We start from the raw sequence: 13810 nt of genomic DNA, 5'->3' as shown, positions 1-13810 counted from the left end.
TCTTATCCCATTTTTTTCTTACCTATATTCCCCTTTTTCTTTTTTCCAGTTGGTTTCTATAACTAACTAACCTTTGTAAATTGGTTTCTGTGGGGCTACATTAGCCCACAACATTGGACTATGTTATGTCAAATAATATAGACTGTCCTCTTCTTTTTTCAAATTTAATTTAGCCTGGTCCCTGTATGCTCCCCGTAGCTTCACAAATACAACCCCCATTCCTACGGCTGCTGGACTGCTCAGATGCACACCCCCTTTGGGGGTCTCCTTGGTAAGTTGGGTTGGATTTGTGGGGTAGCAGAAGTTATGAGCCATGACACACAATTTGTCTATTATGTTTTTTATTTTTTTTCCCCCCTTTTTTGTTATTTTTTTATATAATCTCGTTATGTTTGATTATTGAAATGCTGTTTATGTATTTATTATTATTAGAGCCATTGCTGAATACTAAAATCTGGATCATCTATACAGTCAAAAGCAATAAGATGAAGAGTGGCGCTATCCCCTATCAGTGGGACTTAGGGTGAGTGTTCACACCACTTCTAATCTAATAAACCAATCCTAAATCACAATTATAGAAAGTGGATTATCAGTATTGAATATCAGTAGTCGCACACAACATCAATTGCTCAATGTGAAAGTGACTACTACAAATAACCTGAAAGTGTTAATCCTAATATAACATTACTTCAACATAAAGTGACATGTATCTTATTACAAGTGACACCCCGCGAATAGTGAAAAACAATATTGTGATAACACAAATGAGGAACATTGGATAATAAAATCAAAAAAGTCCAAAATACACAAATCATGTGCAAAATGTATAATGGAAAAGCAAAAAAAAGGGAGAAAAAATCCAAAATACTGGAAAATAATGAATCCACTTCTATTTTAAATGATGAAAATCAATATATTGAATTGTGAAAAAAGTTCAAAAGGTGCAAGTGTCCTCAATCTGCCAAATGCTGTAATTCTGTGTACACCACACCTCAGTGATTCCTCTCCCTTGTGAATTGCTCACTCACCAGCTGTTAAGGCCTCACACTCTCGTGTTTGGCCGGCAAAACACCTCAACCCACTAACATGGGGGTTATCATGCAGCCACCGATATCCGCTGTTGAATGTACCATACACTTTTCTTTAAGAATTTGACTCCACATAAAAAGAAGAAAATGCTCCAAATAGCGTGATACCATTTAAAACATTTAATCAGAAACTTAAAACCATAATATGCACTCACATGGTAACTAAAATCAACTCAGCACTTCACAGCAAATGGAACTGTATCACAGCATAATAAACCAGAGCACGCAGTAACACTAGCAGGGACGGCCACAGCGGACCCAGGGAGTGTGGACGCCGGCGATCGTCTCACCCGTTCACCGTTCACGCTCTCAGCTGGTCCCCGCTCTGTCTCTCGTCAGATCTCCCTCTATCAGACTCCTACGATTGCCGCGTAGCAGCTAGCATAAGTACAGATATAAGACCAGGGCGCAGTGGTAGTAGGACGAGATTTGGGGGCCTGTTTTCTTGTTCGCTCACAGTTTTAATTGCTGAATACTGGTGATCGCATAAGACCCTGAAGAAGCCATTGATTGGCGAGACACGTAGGGACCTGCTTTTCATCAGTATCCATCCTACGCATATGGATACTTTGGCCAGTATTAATGTTCATACATTCACCCTATCTTTTATGCACACTTGACTGCTCTGGTTATATAGTCATGTAATAAAAACTTTATTATTTAAGTAAAATTGTATATCTTATGTATTTGGGCACCGTTCTAATCCCAAACTCAAATCCCTTTGTATCTATTCTATCAATATAAGGGATGAGGTGCTGGATCTCATGAGGTCACTCAATTAACACCCTACCTCTATATGACAGCATACGGACTTATAGATTATTTCAGTTTGTGATTTTCACACCACTTTTTATTGTTGTGGTCATTTCACACTATATATACACACATAAGTTTGTAGTAGTGCAAATTGAAGCGTTGCACATAATTTTAGCTTTATATTTAGTTTGTTTACACTTGTGCTAGTGCTGTGCTTGCTGCTACCTGATGTCTTTTGGGTGTCAGCGCGATATACACCATTTTTCCATGTGTGAGTGTTTACAACCACTTTAATGCAGAGAATGCATTAAGATAAAAGAAAAAAAAAAAAAAAAAAAAAAAAACGGCTGCTCGGATGCACACCCCCTTTGGGGGTCTCCTTGGTAAGCTGGGTTGGATTGCGTTGGATTGGATCTCCTTGGTAAGTTGGGTTGCATTTTTCCATGTGTGAGGGTTTACAACCACTTTAATGCAGAGAATGCATTAAAATAAAAGAAAAAAAAAAAAAGTTTACCTTTACAATCACTTTAAAGCTCTGGTAAAGCTGCAATATCTAAACTTCCTCCAACCACAACTACTACACAATATCAACCAAATAAGCTTTAATGGAAAAAATATGAACTCTAAACACGGTGTAGAATATGGCAACTTTACCTTCCCACCGCCAGAACAGTGACAGAAGGCCGGGTCTTCCTTGAATCTTTATGTTGTTTCTGTGGGGTCTTAAATGGGTTCCAACGTTTCTGGGCACATCGACTGCATACGTTTTTATCTGCTACTCCTCCAATAGTGTGAAGATGACAAGAGTGTTTAGTAGGTGTTCTGAGAGGTGAAGTCGGGCTTGTAGGACTTAAAGGAGTATTTGGTGTTGTAGGTCTACACATAAAAATAAAAAAAAAAACACACAAACACACAATGATAACACAGAAATGGAAGAGTTCAATACAAGTTCATTTATTTTAAATACTATACAGTATTTTTAGTTTTCTTCTTCTGCTCTTTTCGGATTAAAAAAATACCATTTAATTGAAACAATTGAAAAACTAAGTGGAGAATCTTGGATTTAGGTGTTACTTCAAGGAAAGGAATGGCTCTTCATAAATATCAGTGTATTCCCCATAAGATAGATTGTAAGAATATAGAAGGGTCTCAGGGAATCCGAATGGAATGTACTGTAAACTGAGCTAATCATCAAAAACCCCAAGAATCTTTCATATGGCAACATAAGAATTAAGCCTGGTACACACTACAGTAATAGTTTTTTTTTTTTTTTTTTTCATTCAACCCAGCGGGCCGAACAAAAAAAAAAAAAAAGAATAGCTCAGGAGGAGCTGCTGTACTAACAATAAGATGTTAGTAGAGCTATCTCCCCCGCTGTGCTAATGTGTTCTGACAGGGGACCTTTTTCAGTCATGCCCCTTCAACAGAAGTCGTCGGACTGGCTGCCGTACACGCCCGATATTTGGCCCCTGTGTACGGCCCTTTAAACATTTAGTCAGACAACCTCTTTTAGCTACTGTACTTTTCCAATTAACTGTATCACAAACATATCATTTGCAAGCTACATTAATATTACCCATACCTTCATAGGCATTCACCAACATTACAGATTTCACAACAGGGCATACAGTTCAAAGTTTGACTAATATAGTGATAAATTACATCAGGAGTTCCCTTTGAAATTTTTAACATACACACGTTGAAAGCAGCATTTTTTTTTTTGCAAGAGAATTTACATAGAGACCCCAAACAATATACAGTCAGATCCATAAATATTGGAACATCGACATAATTCTAATCTTTTTGGCGCTATACACCACAATGGATTTGAAATGAAATGAACAAGATGTGATTTAACTGCAGACTTTCAGCTTTAATTTGAGGGTATTTACATCCAAATCAGGTGAACGGTGTAGGAATTACAACAGTTTGTATATGTGCCTAACACTTTTTAAAGGGACCAAAAGTAATGGGACAATTGGCTGCTCAGCTGTTCCATGGCCAGGTGTGTTATTTCCTCATTATCGCATTTACAAGGAGCAGATAAAAGGTCCAGAGTTCATTTAAAGTGTGCTATTTGCATTTGGAATTTGTTGCCGTCAACTCTCAATATGAGATCCAAAGAGCTGTCACTATCAGTGAAGCAAGCCATCATTAGGCTGAAAAAACAAAACAAACCCATCAGAGAGATAGCAAAAACATTAGGTGTGGCCAAATCAACTGTTTGGAACATCCTTAACCACTTCAGCCCCGGAAGGATTTACCCCCTTCCTGACCAGAGCACTTTTTCCAATTTGGCACTGCGTCGCTTTAACTGCTAAATGCGCGGTCATGCAATGCTGTACCCAAACGAAATTTGCGTCCTTTTCTTCCCACAAATAGAGCTTTCTTTTGATGGTATTTGATCACCTCTGCCGTTTTTATTTTTTGCGCTATACACGGAAAAAGACCGAAAATTTTGAAAAAAAATGATATTTTCTACTTTTTGTTCTAAAAAAAATCCAATAAACTCAATTTTAGTCATACATTTAGGCCAAAATGTATTTGGCCACATGTCTTTGGTAAAAAAAATGTCAATAAGCGTATATTTATTGGTTTGCGCAAAAGTTATAGCGCCTACAAACTAGGGTACATTTTCTGGAATTTACACAGCCTTTAATTTATGACTGCCTGTGTCGTTTCTTGAGGTGCTAAAATGGCAGGGCAGTACAAAACCCCCACAAATGACCCCATTTTGGAAAGTAGACACCCCAAGGAAATTGCTGAGAGGCATGTTGAGCCCATTGAATATTCATTTTTTTTGTCCCAAGTGATTGAATAATGACAAAAAAAAAAAAAAATTACAAAAAGTTGTCACTAAATGATATATTGCTCACACAGGCCATGGGCATATGTGGAATTGCACCCCAAAACACATTTAGCTGCTTCTCCTGAGTATGGGGATACCACATGTGTGGGACTTTTTGGGAGCCTAGCCGCATACGGGGCCCCGAAAACCAATCACTGCCTTCAGGATTTCTAAGGGCGTACATTTTTGATTTTACTCCTCACTACCTATCACAGTTTTGAAGGCCATAAAATGCCCAGATGGCACAACCCCCCCCCCAAATGACCCCATTTTGGAAAGTAGACACCCCAAGCTATTTGCTGAGAGGCATGTTGAGTCCATGGAATATTTTATATTTTGACACAAGTTGCGGGAAAGTGACAATTTATTTATTTTTTTTTTGCACAAAGTTGTCACTAAATGATATATTGCTCACACAGGTCATGGGCATATGTGGAATTGCACCCCAAAATACATTCTGCTGCCTCTCTTGAGTACGGGGATACCACATGTGTGGGACTTTTTAGGAGCCTAGCCGCGTACGGGACCCCGAAAACCAATCACCGCCTTCAGGATTTCTAAGGGTGTACATTTTTGATTTCACTCTTCACTGCCTATCACAGTTTCAGAGGTCATGGAATGCCCAGGTGGCACAACCCCCCCCCCAAATGACCCCATTTTGGAAAGTAGACACCCCAAGCTATTTGCTGAGAGGCATGGTGAGTATTTTGCAGCTCTCATTTGTTTTTGAAAATGAAGAAAGACAAAAAAAAAAATTTTTTTTTTTCTTTTTTTAATTTTCAAAACTTTGTGACAAAAAGTGAGGTCTGCAAAATACTCACTATACCGCTCAGCAAATAGCTTTGGGTGTCTACTTTCCAAAATGGGGTCATTTGGGGGGGTTTTGTGCCACCTGGGCATTCCATGGCCTCCGAGACTGTGATAGGCAGTGAAGAGTGAAATCAAAAATTTACGCCCTTAGAAAGCCTGAAGGCGGTGCTTGGTTTTCGGGGTCCCATACGCGGCTAGGCTCCCAAAAAGTCTCACACATGTGGTATCCCCGTACTCAGGAGAAGCAACAGAATGTATTTTGGGGTGTAATTTCACATATTCCCATGGCATGTTTGAGCAATATATCATTTAGTGACAACTTTGTGCAAAAAAAAAAAAAAAAATTTGTCTCTTTCCCGCAACTTGTGTCACAATATAAAATATTCCATGGATTCGACATGCCTCTCAGCAAATAGCTTGGAGTGTCTACTTTCCAAAATGGGGTCATTTGGGGGGGGTTTGAACTGTCCTGGCATTTTATGCACAACATTTAGAAGCTTATGTCACACATCACCCACTCTTCTAACCACTTGAAGACAAAGCCCTTTCTGACACTTTTTGATTACATGAAAAAATTATTTTTTTTTGCAAGAAAATTACTTTGAACCCCCACACATTATATATTTTTTTAAAGCAAATGCCCTACAGATTAAAATGGTGGGTGTTTCATTTTTTTTTTTCACACAGTATTTGCGCAGCGATTTTTCAAACGCATTTTTTGGGGAAAAAAACACACTTTTTTACATTTTAATGCACTAAAACACACTATATTGCCCAAATGTTTGATGAAATAAAAAAGATGATCTTAGGCCGAGTACATGGATACCAAACATGACATGCTTTACAATTGCGCACAAACGTGCAGTGGCAACAAAATAAATACATTTTTAAAAGCCTTTAAAAGCCTTTACAGGTTACCACTTTAGATTTACAGAGGAGGTCTACTGCTAAAATTACTGCCCTCGATCTGACCGTCGCGGTGATACCTCACATGCATGGTGCAATTGCTGTTTTGTTTTTAATCATTTTTATTGTTATCTCAGGGAATGTAAATATCCCCTATGATAGCAATAGGTAGTGACAGGTACTCTTTTTTGAAAAAATTGGGGTCTATTAGACCCTAGATTTCTCCTCTGCCCTCAAAGCATCTGACCACACCAAGATCGGTGTGATAAAATGCTTCCCCAATTTCCCAATGGCGCTATTTACATCCGGCGAAATCCAAGTCATAAAATGCTCGTAGCTTCCGGTTTCTTAGGCCATAGAGATGTTTGGAGCCACTCTGGTCTCTGATCAGCTCTATGGTCAGCTGGCTGAATCACCGGCTGCATTCTCTGGTTTCCTGTTGAGACAGGAGAGCCAGAGAAAAACACGGAAGACGGTGGGGGGGGGGGGGCATTCTCTCCCACTGCTTGTAAAAGCAGTCTAGAGGCTAATTAGCCGCTAGGATTGCTTTTACATGAAAGCCGACCGCTGGCTGAAAAGAATGATACCAAGATGATACCTAAACCTGCAAGCATCATTCTGGTATAACCACTCAAAGTCGTGAATGGTGTACCTGAAGACAAAAAAATGGTTAACAATAAAGCACAGTAAACGGTAAAGTATAAAAAATTGCATACCTGAAAAGCAAACATGATAAAACATAATAACAATAAAACATTGCAGAATAGAATACAGTAAAAAAGAGCAGAACAATAGAGAGAATAGAGAGAGAGAGAATAGAGAGAGAACAATAAAACGACAACTATTATTTTTTATTTTATATTTTTGTTTGTGTTTTTTTTTTTTTTTTTTTTTTTTTTTACACTTTTTTTGTAACTAACTTTTATAACTGTAACCGGTTCCAGGTTCGGGTCTCTCAAAATGCGATGGCATCTTGGGAGACCCTGTGAAAGTGTGTCTAGTCTGTGCAATGCTGTACCCTACGCTAATACTCAACTAGTGTATGGTAGCGTTCAAAACATTCACCAATGCAAAGACCAGGTTTGTCAGGACAGGAGGGACAATAATAGCGGGTGTCACGCCTATATCCGCGCTTGCTGCAGACACAACATCTCTTTTGGGGGAGTTCGTTGGGTAGGGGTACTCGGGAGGACATAAAAATGCCTCTCATGCAGCCGACTGCATTTGGTTGGGGATGTGAATGGGGGAAGTACGGGCGCTGCAGAAGTGGTGGGTTCCCAATTAGGATTGGCGAATGCAGCAGGAAGGGCATTATGGGCACGACGGGCCTGTGTTTGTCTTTTTGGTGGCAGCGGGACAATATTTGTGCTTGCCACCTCACCAGCTTGAACTGCACTTATGGGACTCGCCACGTCACCAAGTGTTACTGCAGTGCTGGTTTGACTACGACCGGGGTGTACTAGGGCGCTGGCGCTTGCCAGTTCACCAAAACGCTACCAAAAAAACTGTTAACGATCGCAGGGATCAGGCCTGACTCTGCGAACGCTGCAGTTATGCGTTTAGTGTTTTGTAAGTGACAGTGATCGATTGATACTGCACTTGGGTGGGCTGGGCTGGGCCGGGCGGAGGGGCAAAACGCAGGTGCTAGCAGGTATCTGGGCTGATCCCACTAACACTGCGTTTTTGGGAACCCTAAACTGCTGGGGACGCTAGTATAGATCTGATCGGATCAGATCAGATATTGATCAGTTCAGATACTATACCACTAAGGGAGGTGTACGGTGCGTGCGTGGGTGTTAGCGCTACTGGCACTAACCTGACGCTGCCTGGGGCTGGTGCTTGCCAGTTCACCAAAACGCTACCAAAAAAACTGTTAGCGATCGAAGGGATCAGGCCTGACTCTGCGAACGCTGCAGTTATGCGTTTAGTGTTTTGTAAGTGACAGTGATCGATCGATACTGCACTTGGGTGGGCTGGGCTGGGCCGGGCGGAGGGGCAAAACGCAGGTGCTAGCAGGTATCTGGGCTGATCCCGCTAACACTGCGTTTTTGGGAACCCTAAACTGCTGGGGACGCTAGTATAGATCTGAACGGATCAGATATTGATCCGATCAGATACTATACCACTAAGGGAGGCGTATGCTGCGTGCGTGGGTGTTAGCGGTACTGGCGCTAATCTGACGCTGCCTGGGGCGACGCATATCACCGCCGGGCGATCAGGGGGTTAAACCTTTATTCGGTAATAAACGGTGGGTGCCCTGACACTATAAAAAATAAACGAACTAACCAGCGTCACCCGTAACGGTTATACGGTGATCACTGGTGAAAGGGTTAACTAGGGGGCAATCAAGGGGTTAAAACATATATTAGATAGTATATGGGGGTCCCTGTCGCTATAAAACGCTGATGGCGAACCTAAATATTTACGTCCCTAACTAGCGTCACCAGCGACACTAACACAGCGATCAGAAAAATGATCGCTTAGCGACACTGGTGACAGGGGGTGATCAAGGGGTTAAAACTTTATTAGGGGGGGGTTAGGGGGGTATCCTAGACCTAAAGGGGGCTACCACTCACTGCCCTAACACTGTAACTGTCACAAACTGACACCAATACAGTAATCAGAAAAAAAAAAAACCTGCTTGGTGTCAGTTTGTGACGGGGGGGGTGATTGGGGGGGGACCGGGGGGCGATCGGGGGGGGATCGGGGTGTTTTGTGTGCCTGGCATGTTCTACTGTGTGTGTAGGTGCACTAACATTACAGTCTTCTCTCCTCGGCCCGGAACGGAAAATACAGAGCCGAGGAGAGATGACATCATTTCCTCTGCCTCTGTGTACAATACAGAGGCAGGGAAATGATCCCATTGGCTGAGAGCGATCGCGAGGGGGGGGCCACGAATGGATGGCCTCCCCCTCACCACCGATCGCCGGGGGAGATTTGCCGACCACCGCAGGCACCGGGGGGGGGTCCGATCGGACCCCCCACCCGCGGGCAGGCAAGGACGTACAGGTAAGCCCTTTTGCCTGCCCGTGCCGCTCTGTCGACGTACATCGTCGTGCGGCGGTCGGCAACTGGTTAAAAAAGAACGCACTGGTGAGCTTAGCAACACCAAAAGACCCGGAAGACAACGGAAAACAACTGTGGTGGATGACTGAAGAATTCTTTCCCTGGTGAAGAAAACACCCTTCACAACAGTTGGCCAGAACAAGAACACTCTCCGGGAGGTAGGTGTGTGTCAAAGTCAACAATCAAGAGAAGACTTCACCAGAGTGAATACAGAGGGTTCACCACGAGATGTAAACCATTGGTGAGCCTCAAAAACAGGAAGGCCAGATTAGAGTTTGCCGAGCAACATCTAAAAAAGCCTTCACAGTTCTGGAACAACATCTTATGGACAATGAGACCAAGATCAACTTGTACCAGAGCGATGGGAAGAGAAGAGTATGGAGAAGGAAAGGAACTGCTCATTATCCAAAGCATACCACCTCATCAGTGAAGCATGGTGGTGGTAGTGTCATGGCGTGGGCATGTATGGCTGCCAATGGAACTGGTTCTCTTGTATTTATTGATGATGTGACTGCTGACAAAAGCAGCAGGATGAATTCTGAAGTGTTTCGGGCAATATTATCTGCTCATATTCAGCAAAATGCTTCAGAACTCATTGGACAGCGCTTCACAGTGCAGATGGACAATGACCCGAAGCATACTGCGAAAACAACCAAAGAGTTTTTTAAGGGAAAGTAGTGGAATGTTATGCAATATCCAAGTCAATCACCTGATCTGAATCCGACTGAGCATGCATTTCACTTGCTGAAGACAAAACTGAAGGGAAAATGCCCCAAGAACAAGCAGGAACTGAAGACAGTTGCAGTAGAGGCCTGGCAGAGCATCACCAGGGATGAAACCCAACGTCTGGTGATGTCTATGCGTTCCAGACTTCAGGCTGTAATTGACTGCAAAGGATTTGCAACCAAGTATTAAAAAGTGAAAGTTTCATGGATGATTGTTAATCTGTCCCATTACTTTTGGTCCTTTAAAAATGGGAGGCACATATACAAACTGTTGTAATTCCTACACCGTTCACCTGATTTGGATGCAAGTACCCTCAAATTAAAGCTGAAAGTCTGCAGTTAAAGCACATCTTGTTTGTTTCATTTCAAATCCATTGTGGTGGTGTATAGAGCCAAAAAGATTAGAATTGTGTCAATGTCCCAATATTTATGGACCTGACTGTACATTATGGAAAGCAGACGTTCTGGAGAATAAAATGGTGGCTATTGTAATTTTTTTTAATGTCAAAAGATTTTTGTACTACCATTTATTAAACATATTTTTGGGAAAAAATTAATTTAGATGAATTTTAGTCCATACATTTACAAAACAATACACTTTTTTTTGGTAAAATATAAAAAGATGTTGTGCCGAGTAATTAGATATCAAACATGTCAAGATTTAAAATTTTGTACGCCTGAAATGGCGACAAACTATGGTACCAAAAATTATCCACAGGCGGAGTTTTAAAAGTCTTGACAGGTTACCACTTTAGAGTTAAACAATAGCTCTGATGCTAGAATGATTTCTCTCACTCTGATGTTCATGGCGATACATCACGTATGGTGCAATCACCATTTATAATAAGCATGCCAAACCTATGTGCATGTTTGCATTTGCTCCCAGAAAACAAATTTTCTTTTATTTCATTTTTCTTTTTGCTATCACAAGGGATGATTAACATCCCTTGCGATAGCTTGGACAGTTGCAGGTACTCTTTATAAAAGTGATCTGACCTCTGATCCCTTCTCTGCCCTTCCAAGCATTTGATCAGACACAGATCATTTGATCAGGTGCTTCCCTGGCCAGTACACAGAACCGAAACCAGAAATGATAAAACCCTCAGCTCCTTCTTTCTTTTGTCACAGAGAAGATGGGGGAACGGATGTTCTTCCATCTTCTCTGTGGGCAGCCAGCCTAACTGCCTGTAGCAGTCCTCGGCTTCCTGATGGAACGGGAGAGCCCGAAACAGCAGGAGAGGATGCCCCCCCCTCCTTCCATGCCTTGTAAAAATGATAAGGAAGCTGTTAAGCCCCTCAGATCACTTTTACCTGAAAGCTGGTCACCAGCTGTAAAAATCAATACCAGGATCATAGCTGCAAATAGAGCCGTGATTTTGGCATAATCGCTTCCTCCTGAGGCCGTATATATACACAGTGGATATAAAAAGTCTACACACCCGTGTTAAAATGACAGGTTTCTGTGACAGCTTACCTGTAAAATCCTTTTCTTGGAGTACATCACGGGGAAAAAGAGCCACAGTATTTACTGTATGGGTTATATAGGCAGCTTTATGTGGACACTGGCACACCCTAGACAGGAAGTTTAGCTCCCTACATAACCCCTCCCCTTACTGGGAGTACCTCAGTTTTGTAGCAAAGCAATATACGTGTATTAGAAGAGGGGAGGGACCTCTGTGTCCCATGATGTACTCCAAGAGAAGGATTTTACAGGTAAGCGGTTATAAAAATCCTATTTTCTTTATCGTACATCACGGGATACAGAGCCACAGTATTTACTGTATGGAATGTCCTACAGCAATGCTATCTGAGGGAGAGACAAAAACAAAAGTAGGGTGCAATCAGACCTTAGGACCTATACTGCTGCCTGCAGCACACTGCGCCCAAAGGCGATATTTATATCCTCATGCCTTCTTACAGCCACCTGATAGAATCTGGTGAATGTATGGACTGAAGACCAAAGTTGCGGCCTTGCAGATTTGAGCCATGGAGGCTTGGTGATGCACTGCCCATGAAGCACTAACAGCCCTGATGAAGTGCGCTTTGATTTGAAAAGGTGGAATTTTCCTCTTCAAACCATAAGCTTGAATAATTACTTGCCGAATCCACTTAGCAATAGTAGATTTTGACGCTGCCTATGCTTTTCTAGGACCTTCATGCAACACGAACAAAACATGCATTTTCCGAACCTGAGCAGTCTCCTTCAAATAGATTTAGTGACTTTTATTCTGTAGAACAGGGTTCCGAAAAAAATTAAGGCAGAACAATATACTGGTTTAGATGAAAACCTGAAACCACCTTCGGTAGAAAGCTAGGATGACGATGCAATACTACTCTATCCTTGTAAATTATTAAATATGGCTCTTTACAAGAAAGAGCCGCCAATTCCGATACCCTTCTTGTAGAAGAAATGGCTACCAGAAAAACTAGCTTCCTTGTCAAAAGGACCAAGAGAATATGTCATATCGGCTCAAAAGGCTGTTTCTGTAATGCCAACAGAACTAAAATTCAAGTCTCAAGGGTTCAGGGGTGCTCTAAACGGTGGATTAAGCCACGTTACCCCCTGTATAAAGTTTCAGACCAAAGAATACGAAGCAAGCGGATGTTGAAACAATACTGATAAGGCCAAGACCTGGCCCTTGATAGTACTCAAAGCCAGCTTCATCTCTAACCCCATTTGCAGAAAAGCAAGGATTCTACCTATGACATACTTTCTGGGATGCCAACCCCTGGATTCACACCAGGAAACATATGCCTTCCAGACTCTATAATAAATGACTCTGGAAGCTGGCTTCCTTGCATTAATCAAGGTAGATATCACTGAGCCTGAAAGCCCGCAATTCTTCAGAATGTGGGTTTCAATAGCCAAACCGTTAAATTTAGCGTTTGTAAGGTAGGATGGAACACTGGTCCCTGCGATAGTAGGTGTGGACGTGGTAAGAGGGTCCATGGGGTCCCTACCGCCATCTTTACTATTTCTGCATACCAAGATCTTCTGGGCCACAAGAACCTCTGACTTCTTTTCCTGCTTGATCCTGCGAAGAAGTCGTGGTAGCAGCAAAATAGGAGGAATGCATAAATCAGTGGGAACTGATCCAATGGGGTCACCAGCGCATCTGTCCCACATGCAAGTGGATCCCTTGTTCTTGACACAAAGCTGTCGATCTTGTTGTTGAACCTGGACGCAAACAGATCTACGTCCGTGATCCCTCATCTTTGGCATCTAGCCAGGAAGATGTTGGGTGAAGAGACCATTTCCCCGGGAACAACTGCTGGCAACTTAAGTAGTCCTCCTGGCAGTTCTCTACCCCTGGAATGAAGATTGCCGATATGCATGGCACATGCTTTTCTGCCCAGGTTAGGATCTGGTTTACCTCTCCCTGGGCTGCACGACTTCTGGTGCCCCCCTGGTGATTGATATAAGTCACTGCTGTGGCATTGTCGGATTGGATCCTGACAGGATAACCCTGCAACCTGAATGTCCAGGCCTTTAGGGTTAGGTACGCTGCCCGAATCTCTAGAATGTTGATGGGTAAGGTCCTCTCGGTTCTGGACCATTTCCCTTGGACAGTCGTCTCTTCCAGGGCTGCTCCCCAACCCGAAAGGCTGGC

The 13810-nt window shown here is 42.3% G+C and overlaps 1 protein-coding gene across 1 annotated transcript in view; it reads right to left on the bottom strand.

Moving 5' to 3' along the window:
• The window catches only part of RELL1 (RELT like 1), a 110867-nt gene that overhangs the window by 11171 nt on the left and 85886 nt on the right, over positions 1–13810 (bottom strand). Inside the window, exon 5 of the mRNA XM_073608940.1 lies at positions 2499–2720. Within this exon, the coding sequence (XP_073465041.1) occupies positions 2499–2720 (222 nt within the window). The remainder of the gene's footprint in view (positions 1–2498; positions 2721–13810) is intronic.

Source organism: Aquarana catesbeiana, linkage group LG01 (genome assembly GCF_042186555.1).
Source record: "Aquarana catesbeiana isolate 2022-GZ linkage group LG01, ASM4218655v1, whole genome shotgun sequence".
Taxonomy (NCBI): Eukaryota; Metazoa; Chordata; class Amphibia; order Anura; family Ranidae; genus Aquarana; species Aquarana catesbeiana.
This window is presented reverse-complemented; position numbering and strand designations above follow the sequence as displayed.